Here is a 25,648-nt window from a genome sequence, read left to right on the forward strand (position 1 = left end):
TATATGTTGTTTGAGTTCATTATTCAGAAATCACACTTACATTTGCTCCATATTCTGTACTATAGATACTTGTTTAATTATTATTTTTGGCATTCCATCTAGTCTAGAAAAAATCTATTTAGGCCAGCTTTACTATCCAATGAAGAATTTATGATAGCCATTGAGGCCAAAGTTTCCATATCCATTCATGCTCAAGACTAGTGTTTAGCAGTGATATAGAGCTGTTTTTTTTCCAGATATCGATGAATGTGAATCCAATCCTTGCATTAATGGAGTCTGCAAAAACAGCCAAGGCTCTTTCATCTGTGAATGTTCTCCTGAAAGTACTTTGGATCCAACAAAAACCATCTGCATAGGTATTTATCTTCCTGAGAATGATTTCCTGGTGTTTACCAATGCTGCTGTATTGAAATACCTATTAAATATTATCCCTCCCTACCCCCCACAGAAACCATCAAGGGCACTTGCTGGCAGACTGTCATCGATGGGCGGTGTGAGATCAACATCAATGGAGCCACCTTAAAGTCTGAGTGCTGTTCCTCCCTTGGTGCTGCCTGGGGGAGCCCCTGTACCATATGCCAAGTCGGTAAGTGAAATGGGCGCTGTGGCTCCTGTGCCCATCTCACTGGTCATTTTGCTTAGAAAGGGGAAGCCTAGTACTTTGTGCATTTGGGTTCACATGAGGATTTTAGAAGATTTAATTCTGATGACTTCAATAAAACATATTACTGAATAGGAAACTAAGAGAAGTATCAAAGACAATAATTTCAGATAATTTGTCAATTTATTGTTTTCTATCACCAGTTACCTGGTGTTGCTTTCCTAGACCAGCAATTCCTATTGGCTCTCTGGAGAATCTTGGGACTAGGGGTTCTGAGCCTTGTATAGGTGCACATTTTCTTCCAAAAAAAAATTGAGTAACATAAAGAAATCAGTATTCATGACTAAATTTGTAAGTCTGTTGCAAAGCTGAGGTCTGGGAGACTTGCTGATGATTTTGTTGATTCAATGTTTGGGTATATAAATGCATGAATTTACATGGTATGAATGCTACAGGGCATGAGATATTCAAGTTCTAGACTTTGGTTTTAAAATTCATGTTACAGTAATCCTATAGTTTGATTCCTATTTTAGGGCTAATAGCAACAGAGAAATCTAGTCAGTTTCCTTCTTGGTCATCAATATAACATGATATTTAGGGCACCTTGATGTCTTTTTGGATATCTCACAGGAACTGAGCTTTATTTAAGGATACATTTCATTATTATTCTTTTTCTCTTATGCAGTTTCAAAAACACTTTGTTATCTCAGACTTATTTATAGAAACAAAATGTAATTCATGTTCCCGGTCCTCTTTCGTGTTTCTTATACTAGGTCATAACTACAAAGTCTGGATATTGTTATCTCAAATTTGTTTTTTTGTTTTTGTTTGTTTGTGGTTTTTTTTTTTACAGATCCCATATGTGGTAAAGGCTTTTCAAGAATAAAAGGAACACAATGTGAAGGTATTTATGATTATTTATAAACCATAAATTTCTGTGTGCTTGAAGAATGCTGTGTTAACTTGGACTGGATAAAGATGTCATGTAACTTCACAATGAGAAATATGCCGCAGAGAAATAAAATAATGAGAACTGCAGAGCACAACAGATGTTAATTTCACAAGCATATATATGCTCTTGCCAGTTTCAAACTACTATGGCCAGAGTACAGGATGGCTGAAAATGTAGGCTGACCATACTTTGAATTGACTGCCCTTTCAAAATGCTGTTTATCAAGAAGATAAAACAGGAGGTTTTTAATAGGGCTGTAAAATTTGCCTTTTTCTTGGTTTGTCCTATTTTTTGTTGTTTGTTTCATCACAGATGATTTAGAAAGACACACTTAGCTGCATTATTTTTGAAAATATACATAGATTAATCTCCAGTTTGCCGTGATTCTTTCTCCTGGAGTTCCAGATAGACATAGGTCAGGGTGACTAACACAACCTGACATGACACAGCAGCTGAACAATTTTAAAAACAGCAATTAGTCCCATATGTGGGATGAAATGCAATTTCTTCCCTGCTGAAATAAAGAGGAACACTATAACCCCCACCCAAGGCCTTGCTTTCCAAATAATGACTGAATTCTTTGGCCTTTCTTTGGTCCAGACCCACTGTTAATAACTTCTCTGACCTCAGCAGCACATTTTTGTGTACAAGTGGCCAGAACAAAAAAAAAAAGAACCCAAAAAGGTAAATTTCCCCCTTCCCATTTATCTCTCTTACGAGGAGAGATCAGGAACATTTTTTTTAGCGTCCCTAGTTTGGGAAATATTTCTTCTAAACAGAGACACTGTGTGTGAATTTCTTAACCAATGCTCCATGTTTTCGACATTGGCAAGTAAGTGCCTTTCTTTGGATTAATTTGGTGGTGAATATTTTTCCAAATTAAGTGCAGAGAACATACTGCTTTGCATTAAGCAAAGTGGGACAGAAGGGCACATTTGAGAGTCAGTGAATGATAAATGGATGAACACGAGCATCTTTTGAGTCTCCCCAATTCAAACTGGGACCACCAAGGTTTTGACAGAACAGTGAGACCGTAGCTGAGCTAGAACCAGTAATACACTCCTGGGGACTTCTCAGCACTTCTCAAAAGGGAATCTTTTTACCGGCTCCACATATTCCTTAGTAGGATTTTCTTCTATGCCCACGTACAAGCTCTTTATTCTTTGCCAATTTGAAAGACCAGGTTTCTGTTTCTCTACTTACTTCCAAACATCTGGTCTCATAAAGCTAATTATATGGTTCCTGGGAGCCTTACCTGAGATAGTCACAGTACCCAGAGCTGTCTCCAAGACCTCACACCAGCTCCCTGTCTCTTCAACTCAGAAATTACTCCTGAGACCAATGGAGAAACTCATATCTTTAGCAGCAGGTGAGCTCTATTTGTTGCTATACAGACACCCCAGAAATTCTACCTACACTCTTTGGAAGCAAAATAATGTTCTGATCTTATCAAGTTCAAATGGCCTTTTCTCTTATGAGAATAATTATGACTTCATGAATGGAATAAGGTAGAATGATGTTACAGATATATTAACTTCATGCTTTTTTTCCTGCATAGATATCAATGAATGTGAGGTGTTCCCAGGAGTCTGCAAAAATGGCGAATGTGTGAACACCAGGGGATCCTTTAAGTGCCAGTGTCCCAATGGGATGAGTTTGGATTCCACCGGGAGGATCTGCCTGGGTAACACAGAACTTATTACTTTTCTGGTGATCATTTCTTAAAGATTATTAACACTTCAGTTAATAAGATAGAGCTGAATATTTGGTTCCAAGTACAGATACACGCATCCCAAATTCAGCATTTCCGTTAGGATCCATGGTGGTTTTTTGGAAAAAGAGCCTTCCCTACTGAAGCTCTTTGTTTATTCTTTATAAAAAGAGTAGAGAATGTGTTAGTGAAGTGAATTGTATGTAATTGTTCCTTCAATCATTATCACCATAGTTATTATTCCAGAGCTCTTAAATCCACCCCCATATGTCATGGGCTCTAAGATATGAGGTGAATGGTGGAGAGAATGCTTTCAATTAAAAAACTATAACTCATACCTGCCAGGCATGTCCTCCTATTGGCCAGGAGGACAGGTGCTTGCAGAAAACTCTTGTGGGTATCAGGAAAGAGAGGGAATATCATGCCTTATGTTTTAATTACACTTTACAATTTTCAGATGCATAATCTCATTTGTCTCATTGTCTAAGACAAGCAGACTTCTTAGTCACAGAATAGGACCAAATTCCAGGTCTTCTGACCTCTGGTCTGCTACTCTTTCTATTCTTCCTCATAATCCCATGAATTTGGGGTTGGAGCTAGATCAGTGATGGCGAACCTTTTGAGCTCGGCGTGTCAGCATTTTGAAAAACACTAACTTAACTCTGGTGCCGTGTCACATATAGAAATTTTTTGATATTTGCAACCATAGTAAAACAAAGACTTATATTTTTGATATTTATTTTATATATTTAAATGCCATTTAACAAAGAAAAATCAACCAAAAAAATGAGTTCGCATGTCACCTCTGACACACATGTCATAGGTTCACCATCACTGAGCTAGATGTACCCCACGTGTATCCAGAAGGATGTGTACATGAACACATGTTGAAGTGAAAGGAATACTTGAGAAGAAGAGTGAATGGCTTTTCTTGGCTGTTTTTCCTCATTTTGGAGTTTACCATTCCATCTCTCCAAAATGAAGTGGATCAGAGGAAAAGGGGCTGGGGCCAGCTCAGATGTTCTCCAAAGAGAGAGAGTGTAGTTTGATTTTAGCCTGAGAAGAGATGGCAAGACCTCATGGCCAATATGCATTGGTCACCGGCACGTCTGTGAAAACATCCCCCCCCACCCCCAAGCGCATTGTAGGATTTCTTAGAATACTGCTCCTTTCATAGAATTATCAGAAAAAGGGAACACAGAGTAGCTCTCCTCAGGCTCCCTCTGTTCTCTGGCAGATATCCGCATGGAAACCTGCTTCCTGAGGTACGATGACGAGGAGTGCACACTGCCCATTGCCGGCCGCCACCGCATGGACGCCTGCTGCTGCTCTGTGGGGGCGGCCTGGGGTACGGAGGAATGTGAGGAGTGTCCCGTGAGAAACACGCCTGAGTATGAGGAGCTCTGCCCCAGAGGACCCGGATTTGCCACAAAAGAAATTACAAACGGAAAACCTTTCTTCAAAGGTACAATGGTGTCAGTGGTTGGTTGCCCTTTAGACCAACAGGATGCATTTGCATTAGCCCAGAGTTCTACCAATGGGATTACAATGAGTGGTCATCCTTGATCATCGCAGCATCCATTCTTTGCTTCCTGAATGATCTGTAACCAAACATTCACTCTGTAATGGGTTTTCTTTTTTTCTATATCTCAGGATTTCCTGAGGTTGCTTGCCTCACCCATCTAGCCATTATTAAGTGTTAAAGTAGATTTTAATGCTACCCGAAGCCAAACATGAATGAAAGGAAATGGGAAAATTGTATGCCATCTGCTAAAGCCATATGAGAAGACCTTTTATCTGCTGATTTGAGCATCCATGTCTCTGCAGTCCACCTGAGTATAGATAGTGGAGGGTGAATGGCATGAGAAACCCAGCGGCAGATCCTCTTTGTCCAAATGTAGTGAAACTCGTTCCTGTGGCAGACACACTCCAGGGACAGGATATTTCAAATATTATTTCAGTTTATTATACTATAATCTAAAATCCATGCAAAAAACCAAGAAGTCGCAGATTTAATCTAATTCCAATTTGATTTAAGTTTTACACACAATGAAACAGAGCTTCTTTACTTTAGCATATGGAAAAAATCACAATTGGTTACTCAGAATTCCGACTATTCAGGGAGGCTCAGCTTATGTTCCCAGTATAGAGTTTTGTGTCGGTTGCCCATTGTGTCTGGTCCTAGTTATTATGCTTCATAATTGAATCAGATGGGAAATGAGTATATAAATATCAGTTAACTATCTTTATAGAAAAATGTGTAGACTTTTTTTTTCCTACTGAGCATTTTGTCCAACAGGCTCTGGGGTTTAAAATTGTTGTGTCTAGAAAGACGGTTTCTAGATGGCCCTCTTAAATGTCTCTTAAGTAAATTTAAAGGAACTCGAGTGATTTGCTTCCAAAGGCTGTGGGAATCCATTGCCACAGAAGGACTTGATGTTCTTGAGATTTAATCTGCCCATTCTGTCTCTCATGACACTACGCAAAAATTAACTTGTATTTCTTGAGCTTTAGGTCTTACTCTGGGAAGGTTCCTAAAAGGGTAAACTCAGATTACACGTTACAGAAGTCATCTCCTAGTATACAAAAAACTCTTCTGCCTATATTAATGAAACTGTATGGCTCTATAACATTGATAAAATATTTTTAAATAGTATACATTATTTCCAAATAATTTAAAGTAGAAATGATGTCTTCTTTGAAATTCTTGTATGTTGGGCATATCTAAAACACATCAAAAAGCATAAATGAATATCTTATTTCTCTACACCAGTGATGTTCAACCAGTGTGCCTCAAGGATTCTTAAAATATACAATATCTGACTACTAAGTCAGGGGCACTAACCTATTTTCCCTGAGATTATCAAATTAAAAAATGACAGGAGCCAGCACAATAATAGCCATCTGGTGTGAATGAATCAAAATCATACCTATAAAATTATATCTATTTTTTTTAGTCAAATCAGCCAAAAATGTAATATATTTTTTTTGGTTTACCATAGAATTTTAGTATAATTACTTTATATGTGCCATGAGATGAAAATGGATGAAAATCTTTGCTCTATACACTCAATTGGTTGTTGTGGGGCAATATATTCTAATAATCTTCTATATGCTTTAAGTATAAACACTAGTGGTTTAGACCATTCATTCAGCAAATAGTTAAATGTTCAGTGTATCTCAGGCTGGATTCTAGAAGTCCAAATAAACACACTCCTTACTTCTCTGATAATGCTTTCTAAAACAGAAGTTTAAAAGACTAGAAATGTGTACTCAGTCATATTTCTCATGGATCATCACACATGATCTTTAAAATGAATATTGCCAAGACCTTATATCAAGACCCTCCAATCTCTTGGGTTTAACATGGTGGGATTAAGACCTATTGGTTACTCACAACTTTTCACACATTTTATTTTTCTTGAAGATATCAATGAATGCAAGATGATTCCCAGCCTCTGCACCCATGGCAAGTGCAGAAACACCATTGGCAGTTTTAAGTGCAGGTGCGACAGTGGCTTTGCTCTTGACTCTGAAGAACGGAACTGCACAGGTCAGTGAGGGGACTCACCTTGGAGGGACACCCTTTAGCCTCTTCATCTTTATTCCACAAGAATGAAGGCTATCCTGATACTCACTTGCTGCCACTTGCTGCTTTTGTGCAGACATTGATGAGTGCCGCATATCTCCTGACCTCTGTGGCCGTGGCCAGTGTATAAACACCCCAGGGGACTTTGAATGCAAGTGCGACGAAGGCTATGAAAGTGGATTCATGATGATGAAGAACTGCATGGGTAAGTGTGTGCCCGTTTGATCAGCACAGGAAAGAAAGGATTCCAAGCAGCTTTGAGGACTCATGGCCCATGGCCTGGCTTCCTGTTCCCCCCGTGCACTGCTCTCCTGACCAGTGAGTCCGGAATCAGTCTGTGGCAGCGGGAGACTGACATGTGGGAGAGCTGAGGGAATTCATGCTGTGGGGTGGTGGGTGGCCTCAGACACCAGTTATGGGTCCCAGACAAGTGAGTGTAAAACCTAGAATAGACACCCCAGGGAAGAGAGAACAATTCAAATATAAGCTATATTCAAGATCACAATATAGTGTCTCTGCCCGATATTCCTAGAAGAGGAGATTAATTAAGCTGGTTGCATTAAATCAGGGCCCCTAGAAACAAGCCTGAGATGGAGATTATTTTGAGGGAGTGCTCTCAGGAAGAGCCTAAAGAAGTGAGGGAGGCAGGTGAGGGAAGGAGAAGAGAAGCCGACTTCAGCCTTACCAGGCTTCCATAGGTGACTTGGGAGTGGGAATGGCATTGGAGAATTGTCCTACCTTGAGAAAAGGAGGCCAAGATTTTCTGTTTCCACATTGTTCAGTCAACTATTGGCCATGTGTGGCCCCCAAAATGGGAAGGAAATACAATATCTCACCTCCCAGATATTTCTGAATGAAATGCACAGCAGTTCTTCAAGAAGGAATCTGTGAGCCATTAGTGGCCAGGACACCCAGAAACGGGGTGATGAGTACACTGGCGTGGACATGGGGACCTGGGCCGGACACCACCAACATCTTCAACAGGGTCGTTTCCATTTTGCAGATATTGACGAGTGTCTGCGAGATCCCCTCCTGTGCCGAGGAGGCGCTTGCCTGAACACCGAGGGAAGTTACCGCTGTGAATGTCCTCCTGGTCATCAGCTGTCCCCCAACATCTCAGCATGTACTGGTAAGGAGGAAGACTTCAGACCACTTACTGGTGGTCAGTCATTCAAGCCACGTCTCTGCCAGAGTCCGAAGCTGATGGCTGGATGTTTGCTATTCCTATTTTCTGCACAGACATCAACGAGTGTGAACTGAGTGGGAACCTCTGTCCTAATGGCCGGTGTGTGAACCTCATAGGGAAATATCAGTGTGCCTGCAACCCTGGGTATCATTCAACTCCCGACAGGCTGTTTTGTGTGGGTAAGTCCTATACAATATATTGTTTTATATTTTATTTTATTAGTCTCTTTCTAAAGCACTCAAGCCATGTTCTCGGAGTTCTGCTCCCATCACTAGCTACCTTTACTTAATCTTCCTTGTTTCCCTGTGAGTAAAATTCTTTCCTTGTGGCTCACAATGTTCAGATATCAGCTCCTTGTGTGTTTCAAGAGCAACTAAGTGAGAGCTATGGGATGTTTTAGCTCTAACAAGTATAGTTTGACCCATGCTGCTTTAACGGTGAATGGTAGCACATGCTCCGTTTACACAGATGCATAACCAGGCAAATCAGCACGTGATTACTAGCCCCCTGAAATAATGAAGCATGGTGAGTGCTGTGAAAAAGCCAAAAAAACATAGGGTGTAATCTCTGCCCTTACGTGGTTTAGATCAGCTGAGAGATTTCAAAGAAGAATTATTCGAAAGAAGACTATGATATCTTACCCAGAAAGAGGCCAGGTGTGGCACTCCTTAAAGAGGGGGCTTTGGGGGACAAGCCTTTTGCTTTGTGGCTGGCCCTCTGTAGGTTTAGTCGTGCTGGAAAGAGTGGCTCAGAGAACCCTGTGGCTTTATTATGCCCAAAGTCAAAGTGAAACTTTGTGCAAACTGCCAGTTTTTGCCTGGTTTGGGGTGTACATCATGTGGAACTGCCAAGTCTCACATGGTTTCTACCCAAAGTCATAAATCAGCCCAAAAATTCTCCTGAAATATGGCCCAGGACAACCTCAGAACTCTAACTCAAGTTCTTGAAAGGTTTAGAACTTCAGCCAGTCAAACCGAATGTCAAGTTTATAACTGAATCTGTGACCCAGAGAATTTCACCCATGTGGTCATTGTCATATATGTTCTCATAGTCCCTAGCTTTTATTCTATGTTGCATGTGGCACACTGTGTATTGTGTAATTAATTTTTCATCTAATTCTCCAGCTGCAGTTCAGCATTTTGAGGGTAGGTCCTGTGTCTATCACATTCACCATTAGTTTCACATCTCTAGCACATAGTAGGTGTGTAGTTCATATTTTTTGAAGGAACCAAGCAATGTGGTGACTTCCAGTTGCCCTAGGATGTTCTTTTTTGTTTGTTTGTTTGTTTTCCTTGACCCATGCCTAGAAATTATAAATACATGCCATGATCATAAACACAGAAAAAGGTAATATTATTTTTATATTTTTTTAGACATTGACGAATGCAGCATAATGAATGGTGGTTGTGAGACCTTCTGTACAAACTCTGAAGGTAGCTATGAATGTAGCTGTCAGCCGGGATTTGCACTAATGCCCGACCAGAGGTCATGTACTGGTAAGTAGGTTTTAGCCTCCTGGGAAATAACAGGTCCCTTTATAGAGTAGTTTGGTGCCTCGAATGTGGAATTAATAGTTCTGAGTCCAGATCTTTGGTTTGTTACATATTTTCGCTGTGTGTCATTGATAAAGATCCTTAGCATAAGATTTCTCATCTATAAAACAGGGGTCAGATTGCCTATGTGGAAGAGTATGTACAGCACTTAGTGTAGTATCTGGCACATGCTCAACAAGTGGAGTCTAAAATAGTGTCTCCATTGATCAGAATTTTGAAGAATCTGATCTCTTGACTGACTTCAGTGCTCTTCAGGGTGTGTTGTCTGGACCAGCAGCATCAGCCTCACCTGAGCATGTCTTAGAAATAACAAATCTTGGGCCCCACCCCAGACCCACTGAATCGGAAACTCCTGGGGGTGGAGCATAGTAATCTGTTTTCACAAGCTCTCCAAGTGATTTGGATGTGAGAAATGCTGGTCTAATTTACACTTCTTGATGTATCATCCTGGGCTAGAAGAGCCATGTAGGCATCTAGAGGTGGAAAATAAGGTGGGTAGTATAGGTACTGATTTTGGCTTGGGTTAAGAAGATAACTTAGGTGTAGAGACCAAAAATATCTTATCTGACCTCAAAAAACTCCCTGAAAAGCCCTAAATATATATATTTTGCTATAAAAATTAAATGTTGGAAATATTTTTACTAAAATTACATCTGAGTAGATATGCTTATTAACTAGTTTTCACTTTAAACATATCAATAAAACAGAAGATGATAGACTTTAGGCATTTAAATTTCATGAAAAAATAGGATTCATAATCATTTTTAAATGACAAATTCATATCAGAGATAAAATTGCTAATTAAATGATGGACTTTTAATTGGATGTGAACCTTGACCTTGAACAGTATGTTGGAATCTTGAAAATGGTTCTCTCCTGATAGCATGTTCTATGGAAAGCTTCATTTGGATTTGAGAACTAATTCTCTAATGCAAGTAGGCTGAGTCCATTCAACTTGGGTCACTGAACTAAGAAAACCAATATCAACAACAGGTCATTGTTGGTTTTATTCTCTGCAGACATTGATGAGTGTGAAGATAACCCCAATATCTGTGATGGTGGTCAGTGTACCAACATACCTGGAGAGTACAGGTGCTTGTGTTATGATGGATTCATGGCATCTGAAGACATGAAGACTTGTGTAGGTAAGCAAAGAAACAGAATTTTCCATTTTCTCTGATTATTCGCAAGTACTGTTAAATTACATAAGGATTAGTTTGGGGAGCTGATAGATCCTATATGAAAAGTAAGGATATTTAGGGGTATAATGCTAATATTCCAGAACTGGCATTTCAAAAAGCAACTTCCTTGTGACTGTGATATGATGCTCTTGTCAGATATGTTATGTGGATGAGCTACCATTGGTGAATTCCAGATAGAGTTGATTTTGTTTATGCATTATTTCTGTCCACTTAGCCCTCCTGCTATCATTAGAGTTTAGGCTTTTAAAATGTTTAACTAAAAGCAAGCAAAATTTATTTTTTCTGACAAAATGCAATAACTCTAGAATTGATTGCATTTGTTTTAGAATTTCTATTGCTATGTATTAAAATTTGTTAAACTTTTCTGCAATATCTAATCTGCCTTTAATCCTGTTCAGTATATTTTTTATCTCAGACATCATTTTCATCTCTAAAATTTTACTTAGGTATTTTTCATACTTCTGTGTCTCTATTCGATATATTCAATCATTCCTCTAGCTTTTGAACATATGGGATACAGTTAAATAACTGTTTTGATGTCTTGTTCCACTAATTCTGTCATCTGTGTCAGTTCTGAGTCATTTCAGTAAATTGACTTTTTAGTATGGTTCATATTTTCCCGCTTCATGGAATGCCTGGTAATTTTTGATTGGATGCCAGACATTATAAATTTTTACATACTAGGTGCTAGATATTTTTGGATTCCTAGAAATATTCTTGAGCTTTATTATGTAACTCCGCTAAGTTATTTGGAAACAGATCGATCCTTTCAAAATCTTGCTATTATGCTTTTAAGAAAAGTTAGTCTTGGGCTAATTTTGCTCCATTACTGTGGCAAGATCCTTCTGGACACTCTACCCAACCCCCTGTGAATTCTGGGATATTCCAAACTGGTAGGAAGAAGCACAAGTCCAGGCCTTCCGTGAACGCTGATGATTGTTTCCTCTAATTCCTGTGGGTGGTACTTCCCCCAGCTTTGAGTAGTTTCCTTGCATGAATCCATTGATCAGTACTCATCTGAATACTTGACTGGGCCCCTTTGCAGGTATTTGGATGCTTTCTTACTGTGCAGTTTCCATCTGTCCCTTGCCCTGCCCTGTGAACTCTAGTGACCTGGGCCTTTCAGGACTTCCAGCTTTACCTCCTTGACCCGGGGACACTACCTGGTTCCATCTGTCATCCCTTCTCTATGCCAGGGACTTAAAACTCTCCCTACATAGTAATCTGGGGCTTCATAGAACTCATCTAGTTTGTTTTCTTTCTTTGAGATCACTGTCTTTTGTTGCCTTTATTGTCCTTTTGTTGCTTCAGGTGGGAAGGTAAATTCTGTGCCAGTTACTCCATCTTGGCCAGAAGCAGGAATTGAAAATTGAAAATATTTAAATTGTATCACATTTATAGCTTCAGAAAACCCTTACTGAATATTTGTGAAGTCCCAGAAGTGAAAGTGAATGTCATAACAAAGTAAATAACTTTAAATTTGGGGGAAAAGTGAAGTTTGTAACTACCTACACTAAGACTACTAGTTTTTCTGTCCTATCTTTAAAAATATGGAAACTAACTTGTTGGCATCATGCAAACTGAATTAAAAGTTTCATCTTGCAACATCATATGCTGTTTTGAAAAGTTTTCTAGACTGTCACATAAACAGGCTCTATACTTAGCCTAGAGTCAATCAGTTTCTTTGCTTACTTGACCTCCTGCCTATGGCCCAGATAAATTGCCAGTGTGCTGGCTAGCCTGCAATGTAGAAAGGACATGTGAATTGAGCTCCACAGATCTGATGCATTTTTTTGAGTGGAAGTATTTCACCCTTTCTGATTTATTTAGCACAGTTGCATTATCTAGGGGGAAAAGTACTCACTGATATCAAATAAATGGTTATATGCATTAATGATATCTATGTTTTACAGATGTTAATGAATGCGACTTGAATCCAAATATCTGTCTAAGTGGAACCTGTGAAAACACGAAAGGCTCATTTATCTGCCACTGTGACATGGGATATTCAGGCAAAAAAGGAAAAACTGGCTGTACAGGTATGTTTTTTAAATCAGACAATAAAACATTAAGTGGTTAAGAGACTGCTACCATAATTATACATTAATACAAATTTTAGATCTACTAACATTTTAATTACATTATAAAGCATTTTGTGTAATATTTTTTTATTAACTTATCCTGTACTTCTTTGAAATTTGTCTCACTGTAGATTGGATCTAAGCTGCAAGTTTTTTCTTTACCTGTTAAACAAGGCATATTGGATAAATTACCACTATAACTAATACTATAAGTATCACATTTTTATGAAATTAAAATCACATTTTATATCAAAGTAATTAACATGCTAGTTACCAGACAGTCATATCCCTTTACAGTTGTACACCACATATAATGTTTAGGTCGTCAGACCACATGTACAACAGTGGTCCCATAAGATTATAATGGAGCTGAAAAATTCCCATTACCTAGAAATGCTGTTGCTGTGGTAATGTCATAGCTCAATGTTCTTGTGGTGATGCTCGTGTGAACAAATCTACTGCACAGCCAGTCATATAGCGGTACAGCACATCCAGTTACAGTAGGAGGCTGCACCATCTAGGTTTGTGTAAGTGCACTCTGGTGTTCGCACAACAACAAAATTGCCTGACTATGCATTTCTCAGAACGTATCCTGTCATTAACTGGCACGTGATTGTATTAAAGCAAGCCTTTCTCAATAACCTTCACTGCCAATATTTTATTTAAGGTCATAACTTTTTAAAGAAGCATATCCTATAATTCAAATATTTCATCAATTCTCATCAGTCTTCTAATTCCTTAAATTAGTGTGCTTTTGATGTAGTAAGTGGCATTAGCCCACATAGGTCTTTATTCCTGGGACTTAACAAATCTTATGTAGTGCTAATTAAGCCATTTTGTAATTTTGGTTGTCTAATACTAATAGCACAATAATACCAATAAGAAAAATCTTTCTACACCCAGCCAGGGTTGCTCAGTGGTTGAGCATCGACCCAGGAACCAAGAAAATCTTTTCACAGTATTTCTAGATTATTCTATTAAATGTCAAATGAAAGAGGTAATTCTTTGTGAGTGATTTTGTTTTGGAGTATTTAGTTGTTATTTTCAAACGTGAGACAATGATGTGTTAAGTATGTAGAATAATGAGCAACATTTTTCAGTAATTATTTATATAATAGATTATGGCATATAACATAATTTAAAACATAATAGAGACCATGGTGAGCTTGAATTAGGTAACTGCATAATTTCTTTACAAATAACAGACTTTAATTCCAAATGCCAGTTTGGCAAGCCCCTGTGACTTAGAATGAACATTAAAATATTTTCAGATTGGCAACGTGGTAAGTGTACAGATCCTTTTCTAAATTATAGCAACATTTTCCAAGAAAACCCCCAAATATATTATCATTTTAAGCTGTGCAATAATACCAAGTTTCAAAGTTATAGATATACAAAATAACACCAATAATATTACTATTGGTTCAAAAATGGCAGATTCTAGCCAAATTGTAAAAATAAGCATGAAGTTGGAATGCTTTTCATCCTCACTATATTACTCTTCATATGAAGCATGGCTAGGGGGTCCATTCTAATAGCACAGTGTTTAAAATCTCAACTCCTCATGTGGTCTCTGGGGTACAAATGATGCTTAGCTCACTACATCTATGGTGTAAGCTTTATTTTTAGTTTCCAGTATAAATACAGAATTTGGGATAAGGGGGAAGGGGTCTGGCAGTAATGAAGGGAAAGGTAGTACAGTTTCATATTGCATTTTACTTAATAGAGGCTAATGACAATGTTTGGCTCAGTTGAACTCACTGAAATTCACCCCAGGTAATAGGGATGTTTAAGAAGGGGGAAGTTAATCTAATGGGATGTTCTTCAGCTATAAGAAAAAGAGATTTCTAGAATTGTATGCTCCAAATTCCAGCTAAGAGGGCCATGTGCAGAGGCCAATTATTTTAGGCCTTTCACCATGGAGACAGCTTACATTTTCATGCAATGTTAATTTTATTTTAGGTAAGTGAGATATAATGCCCTTGGCACAGTGCTTGACATTCAGTAGCCAGTCAATAAATGGTAGCTCCTGTTGTTATTGTAAAATGAGACGTAGACAGTGTCTAGAAGCCTTTTAATTGAAGACATAACTTGTAGTCTAGCAAAATTCTATACTACTATTTACTGACACACACTTGAAGTCAGTTTTAAGAAAGAAAAATCTTCCCCCTTTATATTAAAAGGCTTGGTGGTAAGTGAGTTTGCACAGATACTGAGACTCTGGTGATAAGAGCTGTGTACATCATATGAGATAAGATGACACCAGTTTTACTGTACGAACAGCAATCTTTCAGTAAATTGTGTGAACAGAAACATAGATTTGAAGTCCAAGAAATTACTGTCTCTCTTCCCAAGTGTCAACATCCATCTACTTTTAAATTATAGCCTAAGATGAATTTTAATTTCGTAAAACCCAGATAGCACTGTAGGGAGAAGACTCCAGTCTCATGGCCCCTTTGATATCATACCAGTGTGGCCTATGCTCTTCTCCTGTGAGGCAGAAGAACTCCGGATTTTATTCCTAGTTCTCCCATTGGTTCATGAGCTTGAAGAAATCAGATAAGCCTTCCCCTTGGGTGAACACCCTGCGGTGAAGTAGGGAAGGAGGGGGTGCATTCGGGGGGAAAGAAAAAGAGGGCCTCTGTAAGTACTGTTATTAACAACCAAGGGTATCACATCTGATTGAAAATGACTTACACAAACAGGAATTGGTAGCACGTCTGGTATACTTAAAAACAAGTTTTAAAAAATCTGAGCCAAAATAGTTTTTAATCCCATGTAACTAGGTCTCTTTTAGCCTGCTTTTAGTTTAAAATTAGTGTCACTCCCAACTTAGAATACTAGCAGGTTACCTTGGTGATAGCCATGTTAAACACAAGTGTTTATAATGTCCCAGGCAACTAATATAAATACAGATATGTTCTCTCCTAATGGGATAAGCAAGCCACACAACAAATAACAATGAAGAGCAGACCTGGAACTATGTTTTTGATGAATATCTTATATATATTTCTATACAAGCATAATATGTATAATATACATAATATATATTTTTAAAATAAGAGCCTGTAAAGGAATTATAAAAGTATGTGTACTATTTCATAGGGAGGAACTTTGTTTCACGAGAACAAGAAAAATGTCCTCTGGGTTCCATTACAGCTTTGTCTAAATATTTCAGCTCCCTTGTCATTACTGATTGTTTCCATTTTAACAAATAAACATGTTTCCCCCCCCCCGCCCCCCATCACTTCAGCAGTGTTCAGAATCCACCCACTGACTTACATTCCCAGCCTACACAGATGTTAGGTTTCTTTTTTCTCCGTAAGCGTTGTCCAAATCCTGGTTTGAGGAGAATGTTTGATTTAATGGAGGAAGAAAGTACATTTGTTTGAATCTAGAACACAGCTCTCTGTCCCTGGCTTGAGGGAGCTTGCTGGGTTAGTGTTTCTGTGGCCCCATGCAAGGCTTCTGCTGCTCATTTTGCCTAATTGTCATTAGACAACCAATCAGAAAGAGAAGAACTAGGTTGCTGCTAGGTGCCACCCTTGGTGGGTCCTGGCTTTCACAAGCTAATTTGCAAGAACCTTCCACCCTCATGTGCTCACTCAATCAGTTAGCAAGGTATACCATTAACATCAGTTGTTTTGAGTTAAAATAGCGGGATTTCATGGTAATGCCATTTCTCAAACTGTGTGCTTCTTTTTACCTGAGAAATGTTGCTAGTGGGTCCATGAGAGAGAATCATATACTTCAAAACCACCAGCACTCAGTGACAATTGTGCACCCACTTTCTTCTAGCTTCTTATCGCCGTTAATTGTTCTCCACTGGCTGTCAGCCTGTGGAAACTCGGTGGGTGTTCACTTAAATTATCTTGGCTCCAAATTTGGATTCAAATGAAGAAATCCAAGTAGCCTTCACGTTTGGCCTCTCCATTCACTCAAACGTCCTTTTCCCCAATGCCTAATCAATGAGATGCCAGTGTGTCCACCACGTGACTGATGCCCAGATGGTGGGAATGCAGGTGTTTGTGTGGGCGATACAGCCTCTCCCTGTCTGAGGTCCAGAGGCGGCCAAGCAGCTCAGAGCACAGCCCTTGTTCAAATGGCAGTGGAACACACCCAAGCCTGCGCCTGGGGTCTGCTCAGGCCACACCCTTGCCCTTCCAGGGAGCCCTGCAAATAGGACCTTTGAGTCTGTGAGGCAGCTCTGGGGTTACGGAGGCTGCAGTGTCAGCCCTAAGTTTGAATTCCCTTGCTTTCCTTGGCTTATGCTTTATTCTTAATCTTAAAAAGGAATTTTCTGTCTGGAGCAAACTTGTGGGGGAAAGAGAACATTTGTACAGAAAGAGATGTTCTTGGCAAACGAGTGCTATGTTTCCTTCACGTTACTGAAGACTAGAGTGTTGTAATTAGAATGCAGCATTTTTGTTTGCTTGTTTTTCTTAGGGCTCAGTTTCCCCTTCTGTTTGTTTTTATAATGAGGTGCAGTCTTAGGCCCAAGTCTGCCACAAAACCGATTAAGGAATAATAGTTGGCACATGTGTGCACATACATACATGCAGTAACTTTTTATTCAGAGATGCCTTTATATTATGACCAAGTCTTTCTAATTCATGTGTCACATACTGAGAGTATAAGACATTGAAATGATGGTATACAGATATTCACAAAATGGGGAATTGAATATTGGCTCCTGAGTTACTCTCTCCTCATATCCTAAAGCCCATGATACATGGCTTCTTGCAAATATAATTTCTTTTCACCTTGAAAATGTGTGGTGAAATTGCACATCTTTTCTTGAATTAGAAATTTATATTAGCATATTATTAATAATTTAAAAAGGAGGGAGAAGCTCCTTTTATTTTTAATTTTGTTGTTGTTGTTAATCCTCATGCATGGATATTCTTTCCATTGCTTCCTAGAGAGAGGAAGTGGGAGGGAAAGAGAGAGACACACATTGATTTGCTGCCTCCTGCACACGCCCCCACTAGGCCAGGGATCTAACCTGCAACCCAGGTATGCTCCTTTGACTGGGAATTGAACCCAAGAACTTTTGATGTGCGGGCTGACACTCTAACCACTGAGCCCACCAGCCAGGGCGCCTCTCATTTTAAAAGAAATTGTCGTTTTTTTAATTGCAACACTAAATATGGAAAGTTAAAAATAATCCATATGAAAATAAAGGTAACTTTGGTCATTAGAAAACTGGAAAGAAAAGGATTACAGAATGACTAGATTGACAGGCTATGATAATCTCTGAAAATTACACTTAGTAGAAAAGATTAGTGAAGACTTCTATGAGCCTGTTAAACTCACCAAGATTTTGAAAACTCCATAAAGCAGGACTTAGAATAAAGTCGGGGTGTACCTAAAGAAATCAGCCCAATTAGGCAGCCGGGGCCTAAGGGGAAGAGCACTAAGCAGTGGACGGGGAAAGTGAGTTCCTGGTGGTCCTGGCTCCGCCCCTCACTGGCTGTGAGGCCCTCAAAAGCCCCCATGCCTTTGGGGACCTCTGTCTCTGCCTCTTGGAAACTGAGGATAAGGAAAGTAGAATTCTAAATTCTTTCCACTTAGAAAATCTCTTGATTTTGTAACATTTGGAGGCTTCAATACTTAGGCAATTGAAGCTCATTATTTCTACCTAATTCAGAGATCATGACAAATAAAGGAGGGAAATTATGAGGACTCTGCAAGAAGCGCTGGTTTGCATTAACTCCTCTGAGGGGTGTGATTATCTGAGGAAGAGAGACATGTCCATGGCTCTGGTTGGGGGCCCTTTAGGTCACGCTTACTTTCTTGAATTCCTGTGCCTACTTAGCACTATTATACCTGGGCAGGCCTTGGAATGTGCCCGGCTCACTTATCCAGTTGGTTAAAGCTCCCAATCACATGTCTAAAGCTGCCTGGTATGTGCCTCCCTTGACCTGTTAATAACTCAATAGGTTCATGTGGTTGCCAAGGTTACATTAAAGTCACCTATGGAATACGTTGTAATTGTAAGAACTTTCAGGTGTGTTTTCACCTTATGATGATTAGTGACACTGCAAAATAACTTGGTAGGGAAATTTTATTATTTTATTTTGTGTTTCTTCTAGAAGTTCTGAAGAAGCCAAAGAGCCTAGGACCATGTCAGAGTTTCAGATGAAATATTTGGCAAACAGCGGGTTTGCAAACACTTTCAAATAATTTAATTGGGCTTCTTAAGTAAACAAAAGGGTACACATAAGTTGCTTGCCCAGTTTCCTATTCATGCCACTATTCAAGCGAGCACTGAAAATTCTTGCAACATTTTGTAGGCCAAAATTATCCTCCTTGACCCAAATTTTGTGTTAGGCACTGGTTTCTCTATAGAGTCATCCATACCTATGAGCTCTTTGTCTTAGTTAATAAAAAAGTTGATTATGAGGTTAGATGCCTGGCTTTCCTTATCTAATGGATTAATTTTAGGAAATAAGATTATGGTACCAATTCCAACTCTCGTCATTAACAAGGTGTCCTATAATTCAATGAAATTCGGACACTGGCTTCAGGTAGATGGTGTCAGAGTCCACAAGTTAAGGCTCAGTACCACAAGACTGTCCCAATTCAAGTGCCAATCGCAAGTCTAGGTTTGTTACCTGTGCTTCTGACAGATTGGCTACAAATCCTGTAAATCAGAGGTTCCCACACCTCTTCCTTGGGTTTGATTAGTTTTCCAGAGAAGCTCACAGAACTCAGGAAACCAGTTTATTCTCTAGATTACCAGTTTGTTATACGAGGATGTAACGCGGGAACAGCCAGACGGAAGAGATGCAAAGGGCAAGACATGGGGAAGGGATGTGGAACTCTGTCCCAGAGGGCACGCTCTTGCTGAATCTCCATGTGTTCACGAACCGGGGAGTTCTTCGAATCCTGTTCTTTTGGAATTTTATGGAGGCTTCTTTACATAGGCATGAGTGGCCTTGGATTGATTCACCCTCCAACCCCTCTCCCCATACCTTGTCCTAAAGTCAGGGGAGTGGGACTGAAAGTTCTAAGCCTGTAATCAGAGGGATGGTTCTCCTTCCAACCAGCCCTCCTGCCTACAGTCACCTCATTATCCATAATAAAAGACACCTTCCTCACTCTCATCACTTAGGAAATTCCAAGGTTTTAGGAGCTCTGTGGCAGAAATGGAGACAAAGATCAAATGTATAAATCTTACAATAAATTAAAATTTCACAGAAAAAAACCCATTTATATTCTTTGTTGTAACATTTTTATATTAGAGAATCTATCTTGGCTAAATTTGGAAAGGAAAATTTGGAGAATGGAGAACTTTCAAGAATTGGGAGTCTTAGTAAAGTGACCCTAATCTGGTACTCCTTTTTCAGAGACATCTCCATTGGATTGATTTGATTTTTACATGAACCATGCAAGAAGACTTGGGTCTCCAACGTGCTAGGACTCTGAGAAGCTAGAGAAAAGAAGGTTCACACACAGCCTTAAGGAAAATTCTCTGCAAATGCTTAAATTAGCAATACCTCAAGTAAAACTGTTATAAAAATAAAGCATAATTAAATAATAGTGTTTTATATTTAAGAATAAAATATATTCAATATATAGAATATGAATATAGAAAACATAGAATATGAATATAGAAAATATATTTAATATATAGAATATTTCCAATATGCCAACACATTGCATTCCTTTGTCTATATGATTGTCTTAATAAAAATATTGGATATAGAAACGCCTGACCATGAGTGTTAATATCACAGAACATGAGGCAACTCACTTTTTAAGGTCAACTGGGAAATGTTTCCTTTTGTTTTGCAGTGACTAGACACTTACATAGTATAATGGAAAATAATTAGAGTCAATAATAGCAAGTAGCATCATGTTGTTTTTTTATAAATTGAAATTTAAAGCTGTTCAATCTTTGCAGAGTATTTAGGTGGATGTTAAACCAATATATATTTTACTGTGGGAAGTGTGAAAGTAAGTCCACTTTTGATGTTACTAAGTTCCTATCGCTACAACTTAAAAGGCCAAAAAGGCATCTGTGCTATAAACTTTTTTTTAAACCGCTGCTTCTTTTTTCAGACATCAATGAATGTGAAATCGGAGCACACAATTGCGACAGACACGCCGTATGTACCAACACAGCAGGAAGCTTCAAATGCAGCTGCAGCCCCGGATGGATCGGAGATGGCATTAAGTGCACTGGTGCGTTGGAAAATAACAGACGTTTTCCCATGAACTGCAGAGATTATATGAATTCTGTAAAGAAAAATCTAATGTGTGCATTATTGATGTTCAATGACACACGTTATTTCATAATGAAATGTTCTGTTTCCTTCAGATCTGGATGAATGTTCCAATGGAACCCACATGTGCAGCCAGCACGCAGACTGCAAGAATACCATGGGCTCCTACCGCTGCCTCTGTAAGGAAGGGTACACAGGCGATGGCTTCACTTGCACAGGTAGGTTTGTGATGGAAACAGCTGTATAAATAGCAGTCAGAGAAGCAAGGTCTTTCAGACCAATTCTTTTCTGAAGGCTGTGTCAATTATGGATGTCTTCAACATAAAAGATTAGTTCTTTGAAACTAGATCCTTGTGGGATGGAAAGTTGGAGCTAGGTCAGTTAGGAAAACCTCAGAAGCTCATTATATATGTATATAGTTATTAGTGCTCTATATATCTCATTGTATCTAGTGATGTCATTAATTTAAAACAAGTCACACTTCCTTTTATAAACCTTAGTTTTTATATTTTTGTGCCCATTTCTCGCTGTTGACTTGTTTTTCATGCCGTACTTGAGAGTGAGCTTGCTGTAGGAAGCTATGTTCTGGATCATGTTGGCAGTACAGTGGGGCCTTGACTTACGAGTTTAATTCATTCCGAGACCGAGCTCATTAAGGAGCTCGTTAAGGAGCTCATTAACTCAAATTACTCTATCAATTCAATGCAAAAAATCAGCCAAGAGACAGCTGGTATTTCAAAAAACTCCTTAGTCGGGACACTCGTAAGTCAAGGCCCCACTGTATATGTTTTTCTCCCACAGGCTGTCATCATTATCACCCCACATTGGTATAAGCAAGAATTTCCCAACTGCTTTGTAAGGAATTCATTCACTTCCCGTTTTATAATATATCAGTGACATTTTTCTTCAGTTATAATTAATAGTCATGGAATTAACATGAATTGCTACATTTTCTTCAATATAGATGATTAGAAATGTGATTGTGTAAATATAGTGGTGGGCAAAAGTAGGTTAATAATAATAAATATACAAGAATTAATTAATAAATAATAGTACAAGAGTAAACTGTTTCGAGTACTCCAATTGTAAACCTATATGGGCTCACCCTGTATGATACATATACTTCCATGAACATGTAAAAACAGATAACACTTTTTATGTCAGGGCTTTGGTATTAAATAAGATACCGAGATCCATTTCTCATTGACCACTATGTAGCATAGCTGCTCACATGACTTGAAGTGTTAATTTATCCTGAGCACTTTGCTCAGAAGAAGTCATTCAAACAAAAAAGAGGCAAGGGCCCAGGAAGTGATCTACCTGAGCTCTTTGTAACTCTCTGCAAGTTGTATCATACTTGAAATTGTTTTTGCCTAACCCGGGGAAGTTTTGTCAGCATAAACCTCTCATTACTTTTTAGAAAATATTGAGTGCTTCATGTATTAGGCACGTATGATCCTTGTGTTTGATATTTAATGCCCATGATTATTAACAACACTCGGTAACATTAAGCAGATGGGAATTTTTGGTGTCCTCTATCGTTGTTCTAGCTCGTTTGCTTCCCCTCTGAGCTGAACCTGAAATTTGAAAAATAGGCACAAACCATGCTATGTTATTTCCTGCCATGGATGTGTCTTCATGTGGATGATTCTGCTGGAAAAAGCCTTGGTTGGAATGATTTGTTTAACTTATTCATTTTACGTCATTAGTGATGATTTAGCATCTGAACACCAGGTTCACAGAATATTCAATATCAGCATTCAAAAGTGAGTTTAAATGTGTCAAGGACAAAGTGTGACCAAACACCACCACACTCAGGAAGCTGACAATTATAAAAATTGTCGAACCTGAGGAGTGGGAAAACTAATGGAGAAAGAGTAACTTGTGTTTCTTTCTGGCTGCAGATCTGGATGAGTGCTCTGAGAATCTGAACTTGTGCGGCAATGGCCAGTGCCTGAACGCCCCGGGAGGATACCGCTGTGAATGCGACATGGGCTTTGTGCCCAGTGCTGACGGGAAAGCCTGCGAAGGTAACTGCTGGGGAGGCTGCTGGGGGCCTTGCAGGCCTGATGAGATTAGGTTATTTACACATTCCTGATTTTATTTTTTAGCTGAAATGTGTTTCGGCTTCAACCTCATCAACTCAGTTTGTGGAGGGATTAGGTCTCCAGCCAGATCATTTTTCTTTATGCAGAGAAAATCTTCCCTGGCCATAAGCTTCATATCCAGAACCTTGGCCAGATAGTCTGCAACAGTACACTTGTTGGTCATAGGTGAGAAGAGATCACCACGTGTGTTTAACTCAATGCAATCTATTTGTCCCCATTGCTGGGGGAAAGAACTCAAAGTGCTGGTCCCCTGGGAATAGCCTATTGAAGGATTCTCTTTAGATATAGAAACACAGTTTTGAGTCTCTGCTATGGTTTGGTTTCTGGAAATAGAAGCTTTAAAATAACAGCGAGCAGATAGTCTTTTCCACATAGAATAATGTCTTGGGTACATATGTCTCACATGGTCTCTAAATGTCTTTTGCAAATCTGTCCAGTAGGAGACCCTTTGGGATAATGCCATAGGTCATGGTATGTCTCAGCACAAGGCTCTGTCTTTCTGATAAGTGTTGGTCAGACAGGAAGAGCCCTGGGAGCCTGTTGGCTAAGGATGGATCCCACTAGGAGACACGGGATTCTTCTCTTTGCCTACACATGTGAAATTTAAGCGCATTGTCCCTTATTGAGAAGAATTAGTCGCTACAGTGAACTAAAAAGATTTCAAGAGAAATAAACAAATGATAACAATTGACAATAGAAATTTAAACAAGACCCTGACTAATGTTCTTAACTAATAGTTGTTGCTTGTTAATAGGACATTAACTCAAAATCAATCTTGAGCTATGACATGTATACTAATTCCCTCATATAGTTCTATAAATACTTTGTTATGGAATCATTGGGTGTTCTTTATACAGTTTATATTAATATGCAAAGTTTGATATAAAATTCCTCTGAGTCAAGAAACTAGATTATGCTCTTGGTTATGTGCCTAATGCCTTGTTTAGTTTTGTTATTCCAAACATCCAAGGAAAACAGGTACTGTGCCACCTCTGGTAACATAAATAGTTGCATTCAAAGTTTTGCTTCTCTTAATGCTACAAGGGAAGGTTTTGTTTGTTTGTTTGTTCTTAATATAAATCATCCCTAGCAGAGTGGTCATGGCTATTTAAAACCAGTCTCAAGGCTGAAAATGTGCCCGTGTGTCAATTACACCAGCAGAATGTTAATCTGAGGCCGGGGCAGAGGCCTAGAAGAAGCGTCTGCAGTTTTTAGATCTCCATCAACAATAGCAAACACACGACATGAGGATACAGAGGGTTAGAAAACTGATTATCAAAGTTACCACAAAGCCTTTGTGATTCTCAAAATTTTAACCTACAATGAAAACTGTAAATGAATAGATTAAAAATAATAATTTAGGCTAATGTGGTCTTTTTGGCTCTTTACAAAAGTTAAGTGGACCTGTGTGAAACACCACAAATGAGATAATATATGTAAAATGCTTAGCTCACTACTTGGCATGTAATAGAGGCTGAGAAAAAGTAAGTTCTCACCTAAAAGACATCCCTACTCATAGCAAGTCATCTAAAAGTCAATAGAAGTGCCTACATTTATGTCTGATAGTCCTGATTTTCCTAAGAACATTAGTTGATGAATTATAGTAGGCAGTTTCTTTGGTAAAAAATTAATTTAATTAATTTTTTTTACCTTTTTCCAAGATATTGATGAGTGCTCCCTTCCAAACATCTGTGTTTTTGGAACTTGTCACAACCTTCCTGGCCTGTTCCGTTGTGAGTGTGAGATTGGCTATGAACTGGACAGAAGTGGCGGGAACTGCACAGGTAAGGTGTCCATTGGCAGCAAAATTTGCTTCCAGGGGTGCCAGGGGACTTGGCTGTCGGGGCCCTGCTGGGATTCCACAAGGATATTCAGAGTCACAAACAAAAAGCTGGGATGAAACATTAGGGATCACAGAATACATTTTCTGAGACTTGGAACTGATTGGACATGAGGATACAGAGGAGAGAGTTGAAGGCAGCTGAAGGAGCAGAGTTTATAACCTCAGAATCAAGCTGTGATACAGAGAATGTGCCAGGGGTGCTCCAGCTGTAAGGCTTCCCAGCCATTCCTTTTCTCCTTGGGTGCAGTTTCAGAGTTTCCTTCTGAAGGCCACGGGATCATGGGTTTTCTCCTTGTCTTCTCCAAAGCCCTACTCACTCCTTCTCGGCCCTGGCCTGCCAGTGGTCACCAGAGAATGTGGCACTCAGCCACCCATTTGTAGCGTGTCGATCCTCTTCATGTAAAGCAAAGGACTCTCTGGGAACACAGGAAATACATGAGAAAAGCTATGAGCACGCCCGTAGACTGTTACTCTGTTCGCTTTGGCACTGAGTTAAGACTTTGAAAGCCATTTGCTCTTCTCCATCCTAGTCTACCCTTTGTTCAAGGATATTGAGGAAACAGTCCCCTTCTGTATGGGCTCAGGATGTCA

General features: G+C 39.1%; 1 protein-coding gene across 1 annotated transcript in view; it reads left to right on the forward strand.

Moving 5' to 3' along the window:
- FBN1 (fibrillin 1) overlaps positions 1-25,648 on the forward strand; it is a 236,126-nt gene that overhangs the window by 152,337 nt on the left and 58,141 nt on the right. Inside the window, exons 20-35 of the mRNA XM_006085996.3 lie at positions 237-356; positions 449-586; positions 1,455-1,505; positions 3,112-3,237; positions 4,502-4,729; positions 6,692-6,817; positions 6,930-7,058; positions 7,857-7,982; positions 8,093-8,218; positions 9,413-9,535; positions 10,612-10,737; positions 12,708-12,833; positions 20,943-21,065; positions 21,202-21,324; positions 23,011-23,136; positions 24,876-24,998. Of these exons, the coding sequence (XP_006086058.1) occupies positions 237-356; positions 449-586; positions 1,455-1,505; positions 3,112-3,237; positions 4,502-4,729; positions 6,692-6,817; positions 6,930-7,058; positions 7,857-7,982; positions 8,093-8,218; positions 9,413-9,535; positions 10,612-10,737; positions 12,708-12,833; positions 20,943-21,065; positions 21,202-21,324; positions 23,011-23,136; positions 24,876-24,998 (2,040 nt within the window). The remainder of the gene's footprint in view (positions 1-236; positions 357-448; positions 587-1,454; positions 1,506-3,111; positions 3,238-4,501; positions 4,730-6,691; positions 6,818-6,929; positions 7,059-7,856; positions 7,983-8,092; positions 8,219-9,412; positions 9,536-10,611; positions 10,738-12,707; positions 12,834-20,942; positions 21,066-21,201; positions 21,325-23,010; positions 23,137-24,875; positions 24,999-25,648) is intronic.

Source organism: Myotis lucifugus, unplaced genomic scaffold, assembly GCF_000147115.1.
Source record: "Myotis lucifugus unplaced genomic scaffold, Myoluc2.0 scaffold_23, whole genome shotgun sequence".
Classification (NCBI taxonomy): Eukaryota; Metazoa; Chordata; class Mammalia; order Chiroptera; family Vespertilionidae; genus Myotis; species Myotis lucifugus.